Source organism: Castor canadensis, chromosome 8 (assembly GCF_047511655.1).
Source record: "Castor canadensis chromosome 8, mCasCan1.hap1v2, whole genome shotgun sequence".
Classification (NCBI taxonomy): domain Eukaryota; kingdom Metazoa; phylum Chordata; class Mammalia; order Rodentia; family Castoridae; genus Castor; species Castor canadensis.
The window spans coordinates 133,864,816-133,887,783 of record NC_133393.1 but is presented as its reverse complement, the minus strand read 5'-3'; the positions used below and the strand labels follow the sequence as shown (position 1 = coordinate 133,887,783).

The window sequence follows — 22,968 nt, the reverse complement described above, 5'->3', positions numbered from 1 at the left end:
AAAAAAAAATCAACCCTTTCCACACAGCTCCCCATTTGAGTAGGTAAACCTACTCAAAAAAGAATGGGGGCGGGGGGTGACATGATTCAGCTTAGTAAATAGATATACACTGCTCCAATGTGTGAATCTGGCTCTGGCCTTAACGCACCTCAAACTAGACCTGCAAATTAAGTTTCTCAGCCTCAACATTCCCATCTACAAGACAGAGGTGATAAGAGTGCCTTTCTCTAGGTGTTCTGTGAGGATTAAATGAGATCACTCATGAAAGTGCTTAGCAGCACACCTGGCAGATGGTTCAGCAAATGTTAATGGCTACGACTGCAATGATGATAATGGTGGCCGCCTCATAAGATGTGGTGTCCCTAGGTCTGCATGCAGAGCACTTCATGCAGTACTTTGCACACAGCAGGGATTCTAACAATAACAAAGGGCATCCGCAATGCCTAGATCTTACATGAATGGGAGTTTAAACTGCTCTAGAGTGATACTAAGAACAGGTCTACTTCTCCTCTGTCTTAATGTTTTAATAGGCTTCAACTCCAAAGTCACCACAGAATCAGGGTCCCTAAGGGCTTGTCTCCATTCCAGGCACCCACCTAGTCCATTAATAGCCTCAGCTCAGGAATTAATTTACTAACTGGGGGTGTGGGAATTTCTAGGTAAAAATTATCCATTCTCTCGAAGCTCATTACATTGGACAAACGGAAGAATCTCATCCTAATCTTCCAGTGTCAAGTACAAGACCACTTACCACCCCAAAATTCCTGCATATCTCAATCCCTCACTGCCCTCTCCCCTAGACTGGAACCATATGACTGTCCTCCTTCACTTTTTATTTTGTCAGAGACAAACTCGAGTTACATAGAGGGAGAGGCAATATCTTTCATAAGTTATAAATAAGAAAGTATTTTAAGATGACTATCACATTAAATTAAAATTCTCTCACCATTAACAAGCACAAATACTAACAGCCAAATGTTGGCACAGACGTCTCTGCCCTTCAAAGCTTTGGCAAACACTGCAGCAGAGCAAACTATGCTGGTTCTGAGAAGCAGTATTTGTTGTTACAGCAAATGCAACAGAAGTATGTAAATTCTTTTTAGGAAATCAGCATGAACTAAATGTAGAATCATTAGGCTAGTCTGTAGGCCAAATTTATATCATATATGGGACAGTCTTCCTTTGATTTAATTCCCACTCAAAATGCTGACCCAGAGTTTGTTCAAGTCACTGTTAGTAATTGTTTTTTTGGAGTTTGTTTGTTTATTTTTTTAACAAAACAGATACAGAACACACAGTTAATGTTATCCATTGAGCATGCAAATATCTTTGCTTCCATATTTTTTCTTAAGTGTAGTTCACTTTTAAGTTACTTGTTTATGTCTTGAGGAAATAAGAAAGAAAGCACCCCTCCTGAGTGCAAGCTTTCATATGCAATAAAAAGAGGAATAAAGTGGTAATTTTTCAGGTGCCAGCAACAACTCCAGCCAGGTCTCCGTGGGAGTATATTTGCCCTTCTTGCCCTAAATTCCAACGACTGGAAAATGAATCAGAAAACAAATATGTTTTCTGCCGACAAAAGTGCTACCAACATTGTGGAGAAGTCAATAGAGGTGTGAGCAACTTCCCCAAGCTAAAACTAAGCAGTGAACACTGGTAAGTGATGACCTTATTATAAAACAAAGTCTCTTTGCCCTCAGCTTGTGAATGGATTTGAAAGCCTGAGTGTTCATTCACACAGCTAGCATGCAGTCCATAAGTAATGTCCAAGAACTTCATAATATAAACAGGGCAACCATAGTTTATCATTAAAACCAAGACACTTTTAAGAGCAAGGAAGGATACTATTAACAGCTATTCCAGGGCCTGGGCATGGTGGTACATGCCTGTAATCCCAGCTACCCGGGAGGTACAGACAGGAGGATTGTGATTTAAAACCAGCTTGGGCAAAAAACACAAGACCCTATTTGAAAAACAAACTAAAACCAAAAGGACCGGGTGTGGCTCGAGTGGTGGCTGCTGGCCCAGCAAAGGCACTAAGTTCAATCCCCAGGACTGCCAAAAACTGTAATAATAATTACATCATGACAACAAGCATAAACAGGACTACCCTGGGCAAGCCAGGATGAATAGTACCCTTACCTAGAAACAGAGTAACCAGATGAATGTTCACTATCAATGTGACAAGTAAGACTGTCTGACAGAGAGAACTCTAGAGAATTCCTATCCATTTTAGGAATTCCCTTTCTTTTTCATTAATACTTTAGTGTCCATATTTTTACATATAATTACTACAAAAGTAAAACTAATACCAATAAAACTGTTCAACAGATGTTCACTAAATTTTGTTAAATAATTCACTAAATATTCTTTAACACTCAATGGATGGTATAATGAAAGCCTTACGAAACCCCCATAAATATGGGGGAAATACTTTGTCAGTACATTTCATACCTTAGAAGATTTACCTATGACCATCAGTTTTCGGCAAATGGTGTAAATGAAAATGGTACCTAGGTGAAGAACAAGATGGTTAGCATGCTTTATGGTCAAATGGGGGAAAACTGCATATTCTAATTTCTGTGGTTTACATCTGTAGTTTCCAAAACAAGTGATCTTATAAGAAAGTCTGATAATAGTAGAGAGTTATTATACTTTTTATTGTCACTTGTAAGACAAAAATCATTAAAATAACTATTATGGCCATATTTTAAGTAAATTGATACAGGAATCTTTTAGTCTCATTTTAAAGGCAATTGAAGTTTTAAAATATACTGGACAAAAGAATATTCTAGCATATTTAGTATATTATGTATCTTGTAATTTTCTTAATTCAAATAAAATGTTCTTATTTCTTATGGATTTCCTTGTGGTTAGAAGACTAAAGACTTAGCTCCAAATAAGATATGAATACATATTTAATCAGCATGGCACAACACTCAACAAGGAAATTCATAATAATTTAAAAATCATAGCATGTAACAGGTTGCATTATAATCCTTTACAGTCATATGTAAATCTGTCACATTATTAAAACGTCCTGCAAACAGGCTAAAGAAAAAGAACATTAATTGAGGAAAGAAAGCTGGAGGCAGGTTGGAGGGAGAAGTAGAGGACATCACCATACCTCTGGCTGTAAATAAAGGATATTAACAGGCTATAAACATGCCCACAAGAAAGCAACAGGCTTTTAAAAGGCATGTAATTATAAAGACAAGTAACCTAAATATTTTCTACAAAGTATCGAATCTAAAAGTCATAGTCATCAAAATTCATCAATTATAAATCCTATGTTCATGTTTAAACTTCAAAGCTTCTGAGAAATAGCATCTGCTCCAAAGCATAAGCCCTGATTAAAATACACCTGTAAGCATATAATTACACAAATTGGTGGCAACAATGTTGAATAAAATCTCAAATACTTATAGCACCTTAAATTTCCCAGAGAATGCAATTGGTCCTTGACCTTCAAGGACCCTGCATTCTGAGTGCAGCCATGCCTGTTATTTCCGTCATTTAAGATTTCACTGGGAAGCAGCTACTCGGCTAGTAATGGCTCAAGCCCAGCACATTGATCTCAGTTTGACTTTGTGGACTTCTACTTTCAAATTTTAAAAATGAAATTGTGTAACTATGCTCCTTTGTAGGAAAAAAAAAAAAAGTCACCAAGTAAGGATCTGCACAGGAAAAACATTCCTACCCACAAACCATGTGATTCAGGTGTAAGCCAGGAGCCAGAATAAATATGTCAGTAACGGGAAACTGGGGAATTTAAGTTCCCAGGAGACTGTCCCCAAGAATGACAAGGGCCCTCTATATTTTAAAAATGCACCTCTAAACCTTTCCAGCCCTAATGCATCCTGACTAGAACTGAATCCCCAAGAATGACAAGGGCCCTCTATATTTTAAAAATGCACCTCTAAACCTTTCCAGCCCTAATGCATCCTGACTAGAACTGAATCCTTTGAGAGTTCAGGACTCAGTGTGGCTCACAGATTCCCACTGCAAAGCCGGGACAGAGTGAAATGGTACAGGATGGACACAGGATGAATTTTTATGTCCTCCAGGTATCTCCAGAAGTTAGTTTCTCTAATATGAGTTTACTGCTGGATCCTGTGACTCCTTTTCATCAAAGCTGGCCATCATCAAAGTAACCTGATTAGTTAGGTTTAGATTAGTTAAGAGGTAAGATGTTATTCAATATTCATATACCGACTTGGATTTCAGCAATCAAGATTGGTTAAAAATCTTAAGAAACCAAGCGTATGTGTGTATAATAGCCAATTAAAAACAAATAGAAGCTGGGTGTGGTGGTACAGGCCTATAATCCCAGCACTCAAAAGGCTGAGTCCAGGCTAGGCTACATAGTGAGACCCTGCCCCCAAAAGAAAAAACAAAACACATACACACACAGTAAATAGAGTAAGTTGTCTGAGTGAAAAAGTCAAGTGTATTTTAGTAAGTTATCAAATATAGAAATATATTTTTGGCAATTCCAAATTGTCAAAACTTCAGGATTTGTGCACTTGCTAATCCCCTAGTTGGAAAAGTTTCCCCTTTGGGGGAATTCAACTCCACCAAATTCCCTCAGGTCTTCGCTCAACTGTCATCTCAGTAAGGTGCCCGGCACCTGCCCTCTCATCCCCTCCTGCTTTGTGTTTCTCCAGCCCACTTTATCACCAACTGACACTGTTAGATTCGATTGATCATCTCCCTGCAATAGAAGTAAGCATGAGAACGCAGTTTCTGTCCCTTGTACTCTCTTGTGTCCCTGGCACCTAGGACAACGTCTGGCTCACAGGAGACATTCCTTAAATTTCAAATGAATACATTAAAATAAGGACAGTAGTGGGTGAAGCAAAGTATAGCATGCGTATCTCCCACAACCCAGCAATCCCACTCCCGGGCATAGATCCCAGAATACTCTCACACCGTACTTTAAAAGGACATGTACAATTAGAAAGGTAGTGCAAACCAGGCGCCCATCCTTAGGGGTGATGGATATCTGGAATAAAATCAGCATGCAGAGTTAACAAATTAGATTTACACTCAGGAATCTGGCTAGGTTCTCAAACCATAATATTAACTGGGAAAATTTAGGAAACAGAATAAAATCTAGAGCACAAGACCATGTATATAAATAAGAAGGATAAAGGAAAAAGGTATAAAAGATACAGAATTCATGTAATCATTTCTTTTTTTTAAAGAACATTAGAGGGATGTGTGTGTGTGTGTGTTCCTTTCTTGCTTTTTTTTTTTTTTTCTTTTCTTTCTTTTCTTTGGCCTCCAACTTGTATCACAGGCTGGCCTTGTCCTCTCCATTCTCCTGTGTCAGCTCCCCTGTGCTGGGATTATAGGTTTATACTATCAAGCCTGGCATGTGTCTGATTTTAAAAGGACTAAAGACAGTGAATCATGCTGCACCATTTCCATCTTTCAAAACAGGTTCAACCACAGGGCCCAGCCATTGAGTCCCTCACTGCCTCTTGAGCACAGTCACTGCTCCTGCTCCATCTACCCCTGCCAAAATGTGGGAACAATTTAGGTTCAAAGATAGCAGCAGGAATTAAGGGAATTGAGGGTTCTCTTGAGGATGATCAGGCACAAAAGTTTAATAGTCACCAGTCCAAAAAAATCTCATCAAAACCATCCTAATTTCTGGCAGGAAAGGTTAAATCTAATTTCAATCTAAATGTCAAAACATGACTTGGAGTGGGTGAGGAAGGAAAAGGCTAGAAAATAAACTTTCAGTTGCCATGGGATGAGGGAAAATTCAGGATATTTTCTTTGGAGTTATTTTGCCCTGGTCTTATGTACATCAAACACACTGTCACTGTTATTTTTTATTCAAATATATATTGTCCATCCTCAGCACCACCAAAAGAAGGGTATATTATTCAGAGAACAATACAATAAGTGATTCAATGCAACTTAGAATGGTGAAAAACAAATACTGCATTTTTTGCCTGAGTCATTTCTTTACACACGTTTGTATTTTTGTGTGTATATATACAGACTTGTGTGTGTATATTCTCAGAGCTCCTCCCTCAAAAACAAGTAGAAGAAGAGGTTGCTATGGCCAACATCTTTGAGGAGAGGACCTACACATGGATGATATGCAGCTGTCACATGATTGTTCCACTCTTACATACTCCCCACTTATCACCTGTGCTTCCTTGCTTTGTTTTGTCTTGTTTTGTTCCTTTTTTGAGATAGGGTCTTGCTACACAGATCACACTGGCCTTTAACTTACAATCTTCCTATCTCAGCCTCCCAAATGCTGGGATTACAGGTGTGCACCACCACACCTGGGTGGGCCTTGCTTTTTATACACTGAAAAATGATTATCCTCAGAGCCTCTGACCCTTCCTTCAGTGGACTACATGTATACATATATAAAATGTGTTTATATAATATATACTTATATATGTATATATGTAAGTCCCTACCTGTGAGGACAAACTAAAATATAATGTAAATTTGAAAAAACAACTGTGATCATCCTGTTATGAGATGCATATGCTTGAAATCACAAGGTAATCCATTAACTATCAAACTTGAGATTTAAATAGCTTCCTGACGTTTCAATGAGAAATAAAACATGCTGGTACACACCATTGAAAATAATCCAGCACAGGTGCTCCTGGGGGAGGGCCACCTGCATGATGAGCCGTAAGGACGACAGGATGTGCAGACACTCCCTCACGGACCCCTTATTTTGCAGGTTTACGTCACTCTCACACACCAGCTGGTAGCTGCAAATATTTTTCCTACTCAAAGCATGAAACTGAAACACATAGGAAAATATAAATAACGTTTATACAACTCAGGAAAGGCATCTTTCAAAATGTAAAAACCTAAAATGGAAACAATTACATTTTGTTAGTTTAATAGATTAACACAGAAAGAAACATGATAGGTTTCTTTAAGTCACACATTTAGTTAAGCACGGTTTTTCTTAGTCAAAAGCAATTATAAAGCAAAAAAAATTATATTACCAAGACTAAAGAATTGAATCAATTTTTGTGAAGTCACCCAATGGTATGCTGACCTTTTATGAATCCCTGTGTGATTGTTACCATTTACATAATTATCCAGCCAAGGTTGGTTGAGCAGCTCTGTTTGCCACACTCAGCCAGGCAAGAGAGACTGGAAGATGGGGAATGGCACCTGCTCTTGACAGGGGGAAAGAGTTCCAGGTACGTGCAGTGCTAGAGATGCCTAAGGAGGCTGCAGTGGTCCCTGAAAAGAATGTCTTATGTGATGAGACTATTGTGGTGGCCCAGGGTCAGAACATGGACAATGTTTTGTGTCATTGCAGGGAATTTGAACTTTAGCCAAAGAGCAGTGGAATAAAACAATTCTGAATTATCCTTTAGAAATTGAACTTGACAAACTGTGAAAAATGAATTACAGAAGGTGGTGGCAGATGCTACCTACAAGAAAGCTAGGTGAGACCTTTGCATTCATTCCTCTTCCCATGGGGCATCACCTTGCATTGCCTAGTATTCTCATTCATGTACCTGAGGTGCAGCCAAACAGAACTGTTCAGCGGTCCCCCAAACATGCCTTGAGGTCCTCTGCTATTAACCAACCATATGCTGCTTCCAAGACTCTGACTAATCACCAAGTTCGGAATAACACGGATTTGGAATCAGATTGACCAGGGTTCAAACTCCAACCCTACACACAGATTCGAGTGGGCTAGGCCGGCTTCTTAATCTCTAATAAACTTCAGTTTAATCATCTATTAAAAAGGCATAATAGTTCCACTTTTATGGCTGTACTGAGGCTGTAAGAAGATGATTCATACAATAACAATACTCTTTGCTAGATGAATGAGTGACACACTGACACAATCTCCAAAGCACTGTTAGGAAGTTTAGTAAATTCACTTTCTTATCCATGACAGAGAGCACGTATCATACAACTTATAGCACATGGCCAGATCTAAGCCATGAAGGCATTTAGTGGCTGTCAACTAAAGGATATATTGCATAACTAATCATAAATCAGAGCTATTTTAGCTATTTCTTTCAACTTACGGTAAGAGCAGCAGTTTCATCTGCCACGCCTTTTGGAAAAAAGACAATTTTGAACTGATTCACATCTGCTCGATTCTCATCGAAACTGGTACTGAACTGCTGAAGATATCTTCCATAGCACTGCAAAAGGGCCAGTTTGTATTCCTAAAATAAAAAGAGGACTTGGTTAAAGTTTTAAAAATATCTTTTCTGGTGGGACTGGAGTTTGAACTCAGGGCTTCATACTTGCAAAGCAGGCACTTTTCCACTTGAGTTACACCTCCAGTCTATTTTTGGTATGGTTATTTTGAAGACGGGGTCTCAAGAACTATTTGCCTGGGCTGCCCTTGAACCTTGATCTTCCTGATTTCAGCCTCCCAAGGAGCCAGGTTTACAGGTGTGAGTCACCAATGCCCAGCTTCAAATATCATTTTAAGATAAGCTAATTAATCTCCATAGAGTCTTAATATCAATGTGGATTTCTATTACTATTATTATTACCACCACCATTTTCTAAGTACATATGATGTGACAGACACTGCACTATGCAACTTACAAGCATTATTTCATTCAATTGTCCACATACCAAGCCTACTGTGATAGGGAGCCATCATAATTACAATGGAGAATATTAACTTTGGTGCTGTGTGTGGCAAAAGTTACATATACTCAAAATCCAAGCCCCCAAATCCAACATTACCAGATGATAGCAACCCAGAAAGGGAGATGCATAGTCTTGCTACAGAGACAGATGCCTCACTTTTGTCACCCATGAGGCACAGGTGACCTAGAGATTTTCGGGCAGAAGATGTGAGCAGTACTCTAAAGCTGAGTTCCTTTGCAACTCTTCCTCAGCTTCCTTCTCTGCAGCTGTGTCTCCAGGAAAAGCCACTGGCCTGGCCTGGACATGAGTTGCTAACCCAGCTACCTAGTCCCACGGGAGGCATCCACAGTCAAACAGTTTTGCTCATATTTCTATTGATCTGTTTGTTATTTGCTCACTAATTAATGCTGAATCTTTGCCATTCTAACTTGATTGATATAATAAATTCAAATAGATTAAAAACAAGAATATTCTATAAAATCATCTTTGCTGTAACTAAAATTAAAACAAAGACAGTCTACAAATCAAAGTAAGTAACAACTAAAGTTCATTTTCAGGATTATAAATAACTTCTATGAACAACTTTTCCATCAGTGAAAAGTAGATAGAACTTTTTCTTTGTTCCTTTAATTAAATTTTAAAATATCATCTCTAGATCTATCAGAAACACTCTGAATTCTTAGCTACAACTCATCCACTTGCTTTATCAACTTCTAACATTCTCTTTCCTCTTCCCTCAACCAACCTGACAACCCTATATTGCCAGCTTCTCTGATGTAGATCATAAAGACAGAGTGGCCTCTTTCCAAAACTGTTCCTCCAGTACGCACGGATATAGCTTACAAGGTGGAGGTCGCCTTTTAGTTCCCCCTGTAGTTGTCCAAACCCTATATTTTCAAGTTTCAATGAGCCATGGTCCACTTATACAAACCTAAGATTATCTCTAATTTTAGCAAAGGAAAATGGATCTTAGCTCTTTATTATGGAAGTTCTTCCACAAACCAAAAAGATGAAAGTCCAGGAAAAAGAAATAAAGGAGGAAAATTAAGCTGAGAAACTGAAGATTGAGACCACACTGAATACCGTACCTGCCTGGCCTAAAGTCCTTTTGGATAAAATAACTCTTTGTCCAACATTTCATATAACTCAGAATAATTTGGACTTATGCCAGAGTTTATGGGAAAAATTCACATTCTCATTAACTGAAAACCCAATCATGTTATGGTCTTACCAAACTAAGCCCACCCATACATAGCATTTCAAGACCTAGGAATTATTATGGAACTGAAAAATAGGTTGCAAACTCAGTATGGAATACAATACTGAGCAAGAAACAGGACCTATAAGGAACACATACAAACACAGCAAAACATTCAAAAGAAGCTGAAAGCCATTAGAACAGGACAACTGGGAACTGGACAACACAACAGCAAGGCCAGTAGCCACAAGGGCTGTAGGTTGGGTAAGGCCAACCATGTGAAAAACAACAGGAAGTGGTGTCTGGGCTCCTTTGTGTAAGGTAGGAACATGATGACTCAGCACTTCCTGCAGTTGGGCCTACCACACCCTCTGTTAACCGGCTGAGCGCCTTCCCCATCTCCAGCCAGCCTCCTGCAGGGACATCTCTCCTGTAGAGAATTTCAACATGAAATTAAAAAGAAAACACTCGTTTCCTTACTGTGCTTCATTAAAATTTTTATGTATTCATGTATTTTTTAAGAAAAACAAATACAAATCGTTTGGCCGAATGAGTTTCGTTTTGGCTTTCTACTCCAGAGGCACTTACTTTCATTTGACAAAGGCTATCTCCAACCTTCAGAAGCTTTTCATTATAATAGTCAGCTGGCAGCCTGGGGGCGTATTTGGTCCAGATATTAAACAACGTGGTGGCACTGCAGAAATCATAAAATGAAATGACATTTTCAAAATCAGTGGGAAACCTCAATTAATTAGCAAGAAATCCTTTAAAACTTGTGCTTTCTAATGTGCCTTATTGTTACTGATTATTAATCATAAATGTAATTATAGTTAAAATTAGCGCTTCCTGTGTGCCAAACACTGATTGAAGTCCTTCGTATGCATTTTTAAATATACTTTATATTGTAGAGCAGTTTTGGGTTCACAGCAAAATTGAAAATGCAGAGATTTCCCATACTCCCTCACCCCCCAAGCATGCATAGCCTCCCCCACTATCAATACCCACTACCAGAGTGGTACATTTCTTACAATTGATGAGTCAACATTGACACATGTTATCACCCAACATCTGTAGTTTACATTAGGTTTACTCTTGCTGGTACACATTTAATGGGTGTGAGCATCCGCCATTATGACAGACAGTAATTTCACTACCCTAAAAACAAATATTTTGTGATCCACCTATTTATCCCTCCCTCCTCCATCTGTTAACCACTGGCCTTTTTGCTATTTCCCTAGTTTTTGTCTTTTCCAGAGTGTCATACAGGATGTAGCCTTTTCAGAGTGGCTTATTTCACTTAGTAATCTGCATTTATGTTTCCTCCATGTCTTTTCATGGCTTGATAGCTCAATTCTTTTTAACACTGATTCACAGTAGATTGTCTGAAAAGACGATAGTTTATTTTTGCACTTACCTTCTGAAGGACAAGTTATGCCAATTATAGATAAAGGTACTATAAATACCCATGTGTAGGTTTTTATATGGATATAAGTTTTCAAATCTTTTGGGTAAATACCAAGGAGCACAATTTCCGGATCACATGGTAAGAGTGTGTTTGTTCAGTTTTGTAGGAAGCCACCACACTGTCTTCCACAGTGCTGGACCATTTTGCAGCCCCACTGGCAATAAATGAACATCCCTGTTGCTCCACATCTTTGCTAGCATTTGGTGTTTGGCAGTGTTCTAGATTTTAGCCTTTGTAATAGGTGTGTAGGGTATCTCATTGTTTTCATTTGCATTCTCCAAATGACACATAATTTGGAGCACCTTTTCATGTTTACTTGCCATCTGTATATCTTTTGGAGGAGCTGTCTGTTAGGATCGTTGGCCTATTTTTAAAAACAGGTTGATTTTTTCTTATTGTCAAGTTTTAAGAATTCTTTGTACATTTCAGGTAACATTCCTTTATCAGATATGTTGCTTACAAATATATTCTCTCAATTTTTTAAATATTTCTTCATTCTCTTTGCAGTGTCTTTCACAGAACAGAAAAATTTAATTTTAATGAAGTCTAGCTTATCAGTTCTTTCTTTCATGATACTACATGTAAAAAGTCAGCACCAAGTCCAAGGTCATCTAGACTTTCTCCTATATTATCTTCTAGGAGTTTTGAATATTACATTTAAATATGTTACTTTTTGGGTTAATTTTTGTAACAGGTGTAAGGTCTGTGTCTAGATTCTTTTTCTTTTTGCCATGTGGCCATGCAGCTTTCCCAGCACCATTTATTGCAAAAACTCTCCTTTCTCTGCTTTTGTACTGCCTTTGTTCCTTTGTCAAAGGTCAGCTATTTTATTTCTGAGCTATGTATTCTGTTCCATTGATTTATTTGTCTATTCTATCACCGATATCACAATGTCTTGATTACTATAGCATTATTTCAGTCCTGAGATTGGGCAGTGTCAGCCCTCCAACTTTGTTTTGTTGTTGTTGTTTGTTTGTCTTATTTTCTTTTTGCGACAGGATCTCACTATATAGTCCTGGCTGGTCTCAAACTTGAGATCCTCCTGCCTCAGCCTCTTGAGTGGTAGGATTATAGACATGCACCACCATACCCAACCAGTCCTCCAACTTTGTTCTTCTTCTTCAATATTGTGCCTGATATTCTGGGTTTTTCTACGTATAGTTTTTTATTGTTTTATTTCATTTTACAACAACCCCAAGATAATAACAAACTGGGTGTTAGCAGTTCACATCTGTAATCCTAGCTATTTGGGAGGCAGAGATCAGGAGGATCAAGATTCCAGGCCAGTACAGGCAAATACTTCAAGAGATACTCCCATCTCCAAAATAACCAGAGCAAAATGGACTGGAGGTGTGGCTTAAGCAGTTGGGCACTTGCTTTGTAAGCACAAAGCCCTGAGTTCAAACCCTAGTCCCAAAAGACGAAAGAAAGAAAGAAGGAAGGAAGGAAGGAAGGAAGGAAGAAAGAAATCCCTGAGGACAAGTAAAATATTCACTGCCCAACCACAAGAGTAGTGAATACCTAATATATACAGGTACTCAATAAATGTTTATTGAAAGGAAGAATGAATAAATAAATGAATGATTAGAGAATATTTTTCTTGTTCTTAGTTTATTCTTCTCTATAAATAGTTCAAGGGCTCAAATATCCAGTCAATCCATTTATGGGTATGCTTCCTTCTACCAAGTGAAACAAAAAGCAGGGTTAATACCTTTACAAGAAGAGACTACAGTGCTTTCTCCCCCATAACTCTTCTCTCTCTCTCTCTCTCTCTCTCTCTCTCTCTTCCTCCTTTCTTCCCTTTCTCCCTCTCTCCCTCTTTCCCCCATGTTTGCTTAGAGAAAGACCATGTAAGGGCAAGCAGTCTTCAACAAGCCAGGAAAAGAGCACTCAGCAGAAACCAACCCCAACAAGTCTTGATCTGGGACATCTAGCCTCCACAACTGTGAGAAAACTAATTTCTGTTGTTTAAGCCACTTAGTCTATTGTATTTTGTTAATGCAGACTGAGCTGACTAACACAGACAGGGATCTAAACTTAAGGACTAAAATTGAATTTACCACTTATGATGTACATGTTAGAATATTAATGAAGCAACCTCTGCAGAAACCTGTCGATTAATTCATTTAGGTAATGAAATGATATTGAGTCACTGATTGAATGAAGGGAGCAAGGCACTTTTATATACTGATTGATAATATTTGGTCTAGAAAAACATATGTTTAAAACATATGCAATTAAAATGCCACATAAATAATGTGGCAAATATAACCCATAGAAGCTTAAAAAGAGAAAGGTATTTTCTTCATTCATTTTTTGTTTTCTTTTTAACTTTCATTTGCTGCTTCACAAAATGCCACAGTATTAGGATACAATGAATTTTTAAAATATACCCAGTCTTGCTAGGATTCTTAAATTATGTAAATGAAATAGATAATTCTTCAAAATCTTACAGATGAGATAACGATGACTAGGTTTATTACTCATAGAAGAAAAATACCAGCTTCATTAAATCAATCAAGACTATATAATAAGAAAAAGGGGGTTTTTGGTGAATTCTAAGTTCAGGTTAAGGTTGCTCATTAGGAATGGCTTACATAATGAATACACAAATATATACATAATACACACTACAGAATGTACATCATTTAAGGGGAAGAGAATGTTAGTGTACTTTGCATTGCTGATTGATTATATCTGCTACTTGATATTTAGAATGTTCTAAAATAGAAAATTGTAACTATATAAGTGGAATACCTAAATTTTATGTGCTTATGATGAAAGCATACTTTTAAAAATATTATCAAACTTTTATTTAATGACATTGTCAGTTTGGTCAAAATTATATTTTAGGTACTGTGAATTTTTATGCTGATGGGAATTCTTATACTTAGAAGAAACAAGTTTTCTTATTTAAAAACAACCATCTGTCAAATATATTATAAAAGAACTCCTACCTCCTGGACTCCTAACTGGTTCCATGCTACCATTCTTGCTCCATTTGAACATTATCACCAGAACAATATTTTAAAACAAGAATTGCATAAGATTGATCTCTTACTGAAAACTTCCCAAGGGTTTCCAAGTGGATTAGGATAAATGCAAACTCTTTAAATTGCTTCTAAAACCTTCCAAAGCCCTTCCATTCCTCTAATCTCATCTCTCACCACTGTACCTTTCTGCTAAGTATGGTTCTGTCTGCTCCTCCAAAGAACCTGCTTCTTTACTGCCAAGGATCTTCTTCCATGCTTGTTCCCCTCATGTACCTCTGTTTGCCTGGTCATCTAATCCTAGCTTACTGTCACCTCCCTTACCATTCATTTGAAAGCAAGTTGCTACTGTATTCTCCTTCAGCCTCTGGTCAAGTGTCATAAATCTACTCTAACCAGTTTATTGAAAATCACAACTTGTTTCCAACCCCGTAATCTCTTCCCTTCTCTTTCACCTTAGATTTCAACAATTTCTAGGTTACCTTAAGGTATATCTACTTGATATGTTTATTGTCTCCTCTAGAATATAAGCTCCAAGAGGACAGGCACTTTTGTCTGGTTCACTGCTCCATCCCCGGTGTCTAATACAATGTTTGGCATAAATAAGCTCTCAGCAGCTATTTCTTTCATAGACTTGTTGTTTGTATGTTGATTTAATGACTCATTCATTAGAAGTCTACCTCCCTCTCTAGACTGTAGGCTCCATGAGCACAGATTCCTATATCTATTTTGTTCACCACTCTGCAATCAGTAACAAGTGCAGTGCCAGCACATAGCAGACACTCAGTTAAAATTATTGCATAAATAATCCTGAAGTCGTGTGAAACACTGGATTGTTGAGGTCCAGGTCAATCTTTAACATTTGTGACTATCTCATATCTCATAGTCTACTTAAAGATGGGATAAATACTTTCCTTACAGATTGACCCAGCCCTACTTTGCTACATATGACATTCACAATTACTGGGAATACAGGGATAATATAACCCTTGAATTCTTGCAATACTAAACATTTATTGAGTGTTTACTATGTCCCAATCCCCAGGTTAGGTCCTGTAGACAGAGTAATGAAAAAGACACTATTCCATATCATCAGGGAGATTACATTCTAATATAGGAGACAGACAATACATAAGAAAATTAATAGGTTAAAAATGTAAATTGATAGGTGAACCTGAATTACACAGGTTTGGATCTCTCTAAGGAGACTAAGCTGAGGTCTCTCAACTAAGCTGAGACCTGAAAGAATAGATGGAGCCACATATTTTAAAAACTTTCAGATGAAAAAGACAGCTAACATAAAGTTCCAAGAGAAGTGATGAACACAGACAAGAGGAAAGCAAGGCCAGATCCCCAAACTCTGGAGGATATCAGAGGAGGCATCTTAATTTTATTCTAAAAGCAATGGAAAGGCTTTAGAGGAGAGTTATTGAGTATTGATAAAGATCACCCTGAACACTATGCAATGGAGGATTTGTGAGAGAGAGGGACATTAGGAAAAAGTGAAATGGTAGTTTGGACTAAACTGTTGGTAGTGAAAATGGGGGGATAAAAGTACAAACACAGGGGCTGGGAATGTAGCTCAGTGGTTGAGTGTTTGCCTAACATGCATGAAAACTTGGGTTTGATCCCCCAGTACTGCAAAAAAACAAAAAGAAAAAGTACAAACACAGAAACTGTTTAAATATACATGTATAAGCTGAGCATTAGTGGCTCATGCCTGTAATTCTAGCTACTCGGGAGCAGAAATCAGGCGGATCATGGTTCAAAGCCAGCCAAGGCAAATAGCTTGTGAGACCCTATCTGGAAAAAAGCCCATCACAAAAAGAGTCTGGCAGAGTGACTCAAGTGGGAGAGCACCTAGCAAGCATGAGGCCCTGAGTCCAAATCCCAGTGCTGCCAAAAAAATTTTTTTAATTAAAAAAAGAAAAAATATATACACATATATATACATACATACATGAATATAGGTTGGGTATGTAATGTGCTGTCCTTGATCAATTATTTCTCTAAGACAGAATCTCACTATGTAGCCCAGGCTCATCTTAAACTCAGAATCCTCCTGCCTCAGCCTCCTGCATGCTGGGACTACAGATTTGTACCACCATGCCCAGCAAAATGGCTTTTTCTCTACACTCTCCTCCTTGGTCAATTCTTGGTTCTGATTTTACCTGGCTCATCAGCAGGACATGCCACAGGTGATCATTCCTTCTCCTTCAAACAGCTTCTCTCTTTGCTTCCAGTACAACCAGATGTTTACTGATTTTCCTCCTGGCTTCTTGGCCACTGCTTCTTCATCCCTTGTGGTTGCTTTTCACTTCTACTTGTCCCAGGGCTCAGTTCTTTCCTCTCTTTTCCATCCATACTCCTCTCTCAGCTATTTCATAAGATGTCATGACTTAAATATCATTAATAGGCTGATGAATCCTAAATTTGTATCTTCCTTGACCTCCAGATTCAAATGTCCAACCACCTAATAATATGTTGAGTTATAGCTCACTAAAATTAAACTCCCCATCTACCTCCCTCCTACTCTTCTCACCATCGTAATCCTACCGCAGCTCCTTCAGACTTGCCAGTCTCCCTGTGTGGCTTACTCCTGGCATAGAAGTTCTCATCAATTGCTTCTACACCTCCTCATCTTTCTCAAAGGCCGCTTTTTTCTGACTTTCCCTGACCACCCCATGTTGAATTGCAACACTCATCTGATATCTTCCAGTTCCACTCCCTAGTCTGTTTTTCTCTCTAGCATTTACTGCAGGGATCCCTTAACCTCAGGAGATACATTCTAAGACCCCAAGGGGATGCATCAAATCACAGGTAGTGCTGAACGTTATATATACTGTGTTTTACTCACACATAACGTACCCGTGATAAAAGTTACTTAAAACACAGTAAGATATTAAAAATAATAATAAAGTAGAACAATTATGACAATACACTGTATAAAAGTTATATGAATACAGTATCTGTCTCAAAATATTTTACTGTATTGTAGACGCAACCTCAGCATGTAATATTTTCTCTTTTTATTGAGAACTTTCACTTTTCATTTAAAGAGAGAATTTATGACTTCTCTTTGACATATCTGAGTTGTCAGCATAATTACTGTGGCACTTTGGAGTCATTATTAAGTAAAATGCAGGTTACTTGAACACAAGCACAGTGATACCATGACAGTCCAATTGATAACCAAAACGGCTACTAATTAATGGGCAGGTTATGTCTACAGTAAGGACAAAGGGATGAGTCACAGTCCAGGTGAGATGGAGCAAGACAATATTGCTGAGAAAGGAATACAATTCAAAACTTCAGAATTGTGTATTTCTGGAATTTTCCATGTAATATTTCTTTTTGTTCTTTTTTGGTGATACTGGGGTTTGACCTTAGGGCCTCACGCTTGCTAGACAGGTGCTCTACCACTTGAGCCACTCCACCAGCCATTCCATGTAATATTTTCATGTCATAGTTGACCACAGGTAACTTAAACCACAAAAAGCAAAATCCTGGAGAAGGGGACTACTGTACTTCCATGTTTGTTTAGTAGCTAACTATACTCACAAAAATATATGCTTCATGAGGAAAGGATTTTTATTAACTTTTTGTTAATGTTTTTCTATCTTCTAGAAATGTACTGATATATAGTAAGTGCTCAGTAAATAGTTGTTAGATGTATGAATGAATAATACTTGTAAGTTAAAATGTATTTCTTCATATTATATACACAAACAAAAATACAAGTTAAATATATGCGTATGTTAAAATCATTCACTATTTTGGTATTCTTTGCCATTTGTCTACATTTGTAACTCTTCACTTTGCAATGTATTTGACCAAGAAAAAGGATAACATAAACAGGAAAGAATCTTAAAAATAGGTAGCTTGCAGTTCATAGTAGTAACATGGTGATAGAATAAAAAACAAAAACAAAGCAAGGAGATGTGCCGAATGAGTCACAAACCCAAGGGGAAAAGTTTCCGTAATCCTAACTGCAATATTACAAGAGTTAGATGCACATGTTCACAGGATGTCATAACTCTGGTATCAACAACTTCTTTGAAGAACCTAAGCCACCTCAAAGTTATTCCTTTGTCTTGGAATACAAACCTGTATATCCACAAAATGGAAAGTTGTGAAACCCTGTAGTGAACCAAAAATGATTAGCCTAGACTGGCAATTAGGAGGCACTGAGGAGAACAAAAACCAGGGAGTTAGGAAACGTGTCTGGGTTGATTTTTATTTTGACCTGAGCAGGAAGCCGAGATGTGACATGTAGCGGGAATGAAGGATTCAGTGCCACGGCGACGATCTCCACCTGTCACACCTGCACCTCCTCGGGGGAGTCTCCTCCTCCGGCGCCCTCCCCAGCGCCCGGCCTGGGCTTACCAACGCCGCCGGAATTCATGCTTCTGCTCCTCCGTGGTCGCTAACGCCTTCTTTTTCTTGATAAAACCTAACAACTCCCGGATCTCCTTCTCGAAAGAGGAGAGCAGCGGGTTTTTAGCGTCCAACGGCCCGTAAAAAGCGGCGATGGGCAGCGACTCCTCGGGACACGACCAGCGGAACAGTGGGATGGAGGAGCTAGTCTTCGAATCCAGGGACGACTTCAAAACGGCGGTCGAGGTCGGGGGTGGAGTGGGTGGCAATTCAGGCGGCGATACCGAAGAGGGCGACGCCTCAGAGGGAGAGTTCATCTTGAGGCCCGGCGCCGCCACGTTCACTTGACCACCGCCGGCCAGGAGCGTGTGTATGTACACGCGGTTGCTTGGCAACGGTATCGCGGCAACCAAGCATCCGGCGCGCCTTCCGGGAAACACAGCGACCCCTAGAGGGCAAAGGAAGAAAAAAAAGGAGTCCAGAAAGTAAGGATGCTCTGGAGGTTGTCCTGCTGTCCACTGGCACCGCTCAATGAAATGAGAATGGAAAGGTTTTGAACTGAGGCAGCCAATGGTGGAGTGGAAATCGTGAATGGAAAGGTTTTGAACTGAGGTAGCCAATGGTGGAGTGGAAATCGTACCATCAAAAATCCAGGCTATACTTTTTTTTCTATTTTAATCACTTAATATTGTGTCAGGCATTTCCTAAGCATTTGAAACATAGTGTCTTTTATACCATTTAGTCATCAAAACAACTTCACAACTTAGGGTACTCTTAGTGTCTCAAGTGCTCCACAGTTTAGGAACTGGAAGCTTAGTGGGGGTTAAATCATTTGACCAAGGTCAGAGTAAAACTGCAGTGTCAGAGACCGGGTCCTAGTCTTGTGACTCCAAAGCCCACACTCAGAACAAATTAGCTATATTGGTTAATAAGCTTGAAGCTTATTAATCAAATCGAAATTGGGAAACTCCAGGACAAGCAGTTTAAGAATCAAGGACCTGGTTTGGGGTTGTGGTTTGAGTGGTAGAATACCTGCCTTGCAAATGTAAGGCCCTTTGTTCAAACCCCAGGACTGCCAAAATAAACGAATAGATAGATAGCTCTATATTATGATTCCAGTAATATAAAAATTAAAAATCAAGTGCCTGCCACTGGTCATTAGCTTCTATTTGTACCTTTGAGGTCTGCAACTATGAGAACTATGTCTGTGCCTCTAATAATTATGATTACATCTACTTACTTACATTTCAACCTTATTCTCATTATCACTATATTCTAAATTAATGTCCATTTAACTCAACCTTAACTATTTGACACTAATGCATAGTAATGTCTTGAGCTGTTAACTCATGACTTGAAATGTCAACTCTCAGAGTACTTTTCCATTTTTAAACAGGGATCTCAGGAGATGTTACTTCTAATGAACAAACTACAGGCCTTAAAGGAAATACTTAGTGGCAAGGGAAGTTCTTTCCCTACATATCATGGGCCACAGTGAAAATCAAATTTATTAATTTATAGCTTGAGTTCTGACTACTGGGGAACATGCCTTCCTTATAAATTATGCAGTGCCAAAAATTATCTAAGAACCAGAGGTATTTGATGGCTTCAAAAACTAGGTCTCTAACAGTGAAAACTGTTACCACTTCTTTCACATTCAAAGACTGTGACCCTAACACCATGTGAGCCCGATTTCCCATTTATGATTAAGAAGCTTATTAGACTACAGCCTGAGTGTTTTCAGCTCTGACCTAATTTCTTGCAGACTCTGTGGGACTGTGCTAATTCGTAAGGCTAGTCTAATATGCTATCTGTACTATACCCTAGTATTCTTTGAAGGAAGACAACAGTGATTTTTGCTCATTGTGGCAGGTAATTATGGCTAAAAACTTTCCTGTCAACCAGTGAAAGTTAGTGACACCTAGAGTCCTAGTCTCAATCAGGCAATCGGGATGTAGATATGATCTGTTTTGTTTTGTTTTGTTTTTTGAGACAGGGTCTTAGGGTCTTGCTGCATAGCCAAGGCTGGCCTCAAACTCCAACTCCTTGGTCCTCTGCCTCTCTAGTGCTGAGATTACAGCCATGTGAGATATTCTTTCACAAAGATTTTATCTTGTCGCTAGGTGAACAGTAAAAAATTTAAGACTCTAAAGAATTTAGGCCTAGGGGGAAGGGGAAGTTCATCCTCAGGGCTTTTACCAAAAAAATATTAATAGACTGTTTAAAAACAAAATTAGCTTGGTAAATCCTCTAATTCTCATCTTTCTCTTTTTTTTCACATAGCAGACTTGTCCACTTCAGATCAAAAGCTTAGTGCAATTTGCCACTGAGAACTATCTGTATATTGATGAAAAGTGAAACAGCAGGATTCAATTAAATTAAAGTGGTCAGAGAAGAGGAAAGAAAATAAAAATAAAACAGACAAAGTAGGATTTTTCCCATGTGGTCTGGTTGTTCTCACAAATGACCTTTCTCCTACTGTTTGAAGTTCAAAGTCACAGGTAAAAGAAAATGTGGCTAATTAAATTCAAATACTTGAATTATGAAACATTGCATCTTAGTCATCTTTCTCCTTGCACATACTTTAGTTAACAATACTTAACTTGCATTAGTTTTTGGAAGCTTCTCTGAATACTAAATGGATGTTATGTTCAAAATCATGGTAAGAGGGAAGTTTCCATTTTGTACAGTTCAAATTATATTCAAGGCATTTTTTAACATCTTAAAGATGTGATTTTTCTGGTAATGAGATGCAGCCATTATAATATCTTTTCTATTTGCTTGACACTTTGCTTTATTCTTTTCACTGTAATGAAAGAATGGAGCTAGGCAACTACTGTGTCTGACAGGGCTAAGTAATGTAAATAGCTTCCTTATAAATAATGTAAATTGCTGTTTCCTATAATTAATGCCTCTGCAGGCTGCAGGGATCCTTCTTGCCATTTGAAATTCTTTTTCATCTAAAGTTACTGTTAGAAAAATAATAAATAAGGTTAGTGTTCTTTCTCGTAGTAATTTAGTTGTTAAACACTTGAACTGTCCCAAATAGGTAGTCTTAAAAAAAAAAAAAAAAAGCACAAAAATCTCCCTTTCTCACATCGCCAGCTAATATGTAGGCTTAAAAACTTTTTTCTTTTTAAATCCATCCATTCAGTTAAATGCAACCATTTCTCTAGTGTGTCCATAGAATGCATAGTTGAGACCACACATTCCCCACAGGTGACACCTATCACAACTAACCATGATTGAAAGACATGCTGTGGGGGGTGCTGCTCTTAAAAAAAATGTTATAGGAGTTCCAACATGAAGCTTGGGACGGGAGAGAAAACAAAAGATTGTAGAAGAAATGACACTTTCACTCTGGACTGTAACTGTCCCTCATTAGCAGAAAGAGAACCCTGCAACAGGGGCTTGCCTGTGTACTGTAGTAACAATGTCGCCCCAAAACCCAGGCCAGGCCCAGAAAAATCTTTGTTTGAATGAGGAAATAAAAAAAAAAAGACGAAGACCATTTAGAAAGGTATCCCTGAATGAGAGAAAAGTCCGAGAACACAAACAGCAAGTAAACAATGTCTAGTGCAGTGGGCCCCAAACTGCAATACATTAAGAGGCACAAAAACAAAATGAGGCAGAAAAGGAAGTATGATCAAAAACAGTGTTGTAGTTGGAAAGTGGGCTCAGAAATTTGCACTTGGCTTTGTAAGCAGCAAAGCTCCTTGACTAGAAAAACATACATTCCTCAAGCTATGACTTAGCAATTTTTTTACTTTACTATAGCGGGAAAGTATACCCATTTGACCATTCTGGTTTTTTTTCACTTTCAGAACAGTGTTCTGAAAAGCATTCAATAAGTTACATGAGCTATTCAACCCTTCGTTATAAAATAGGCTTTGTACTAGATAACTTTGCCCTACCATAACCCAATGAAAGTATTCCGAGCACACTTCAGGTAAGCTAGGCTAACCTACGATGTTTGGTAGGCTAGATACATCAAATGTATTTTTAACTTATATTTTAAACTTGCAATGGTTTTATAGAGACATAACCCCATAAGTCAAGGCACATCTGTCTAACATAGAGATTAAAAGCCCAATTCTGGGGCCAGAAAGCATCATTTGAATCTTTAGTTCCTCCAAGTTACTCAGCCTCATTATGACTTGTTTTCTTCATCTGTACAATGGGGCTGAAATAATAATAATGCTGTGTCAAGTCTCTGTTCTGGTTAGAAATCAATGATAATATATTTAAAGCCCAAAGAACAGTGCCTGGCACATAGGAAATGCTATGTAAATGTTTGCTAATTATAATTA

General features: G+C 38.3%; 1 protein-coding gene across 2 annotated transcripts in view; it reads right to left on the bottom strand.

The window, feature by feature from the left end:
• Positions 1–19,038, bottom strand: part of Cfap54 (cilia and flagella associated protein 54) — a 210,157-nt gene extending 191,119 nt beyond the window's left edge. For both annotated transcript variants that reach the window (XM_074084168.1, XM_074084170.1), the window contains exons 1-5: positions 18,668–19,038; positions 10,415–10,520; positions 8,046–8,189; positions 6,616–6,787; positions 2,455–2,513 (exon numbers count right to left, since the gene is read on the bottom strand). In XM_074084168.1, coding sequence (XP_073940269.1) covers positions 2,455–2,513; positions 6,616–6,787; positions 8,046–8,189; positions 10,415–10,520; positions 18,668–18,975 — 789 coding nt within the window. In that variant the 5' untranslated portion in view covers positions 18,976–19,038. The remainder of the gene's footprint in view (positions 1–2,454; positions 2,514–6,615; positions 6,788–8,045; positions 8,190–10,414; positions 10,521–18,667) is intronic.
• Positions 19,039–22,968: the final 3,930 nt, after the last annotated feature.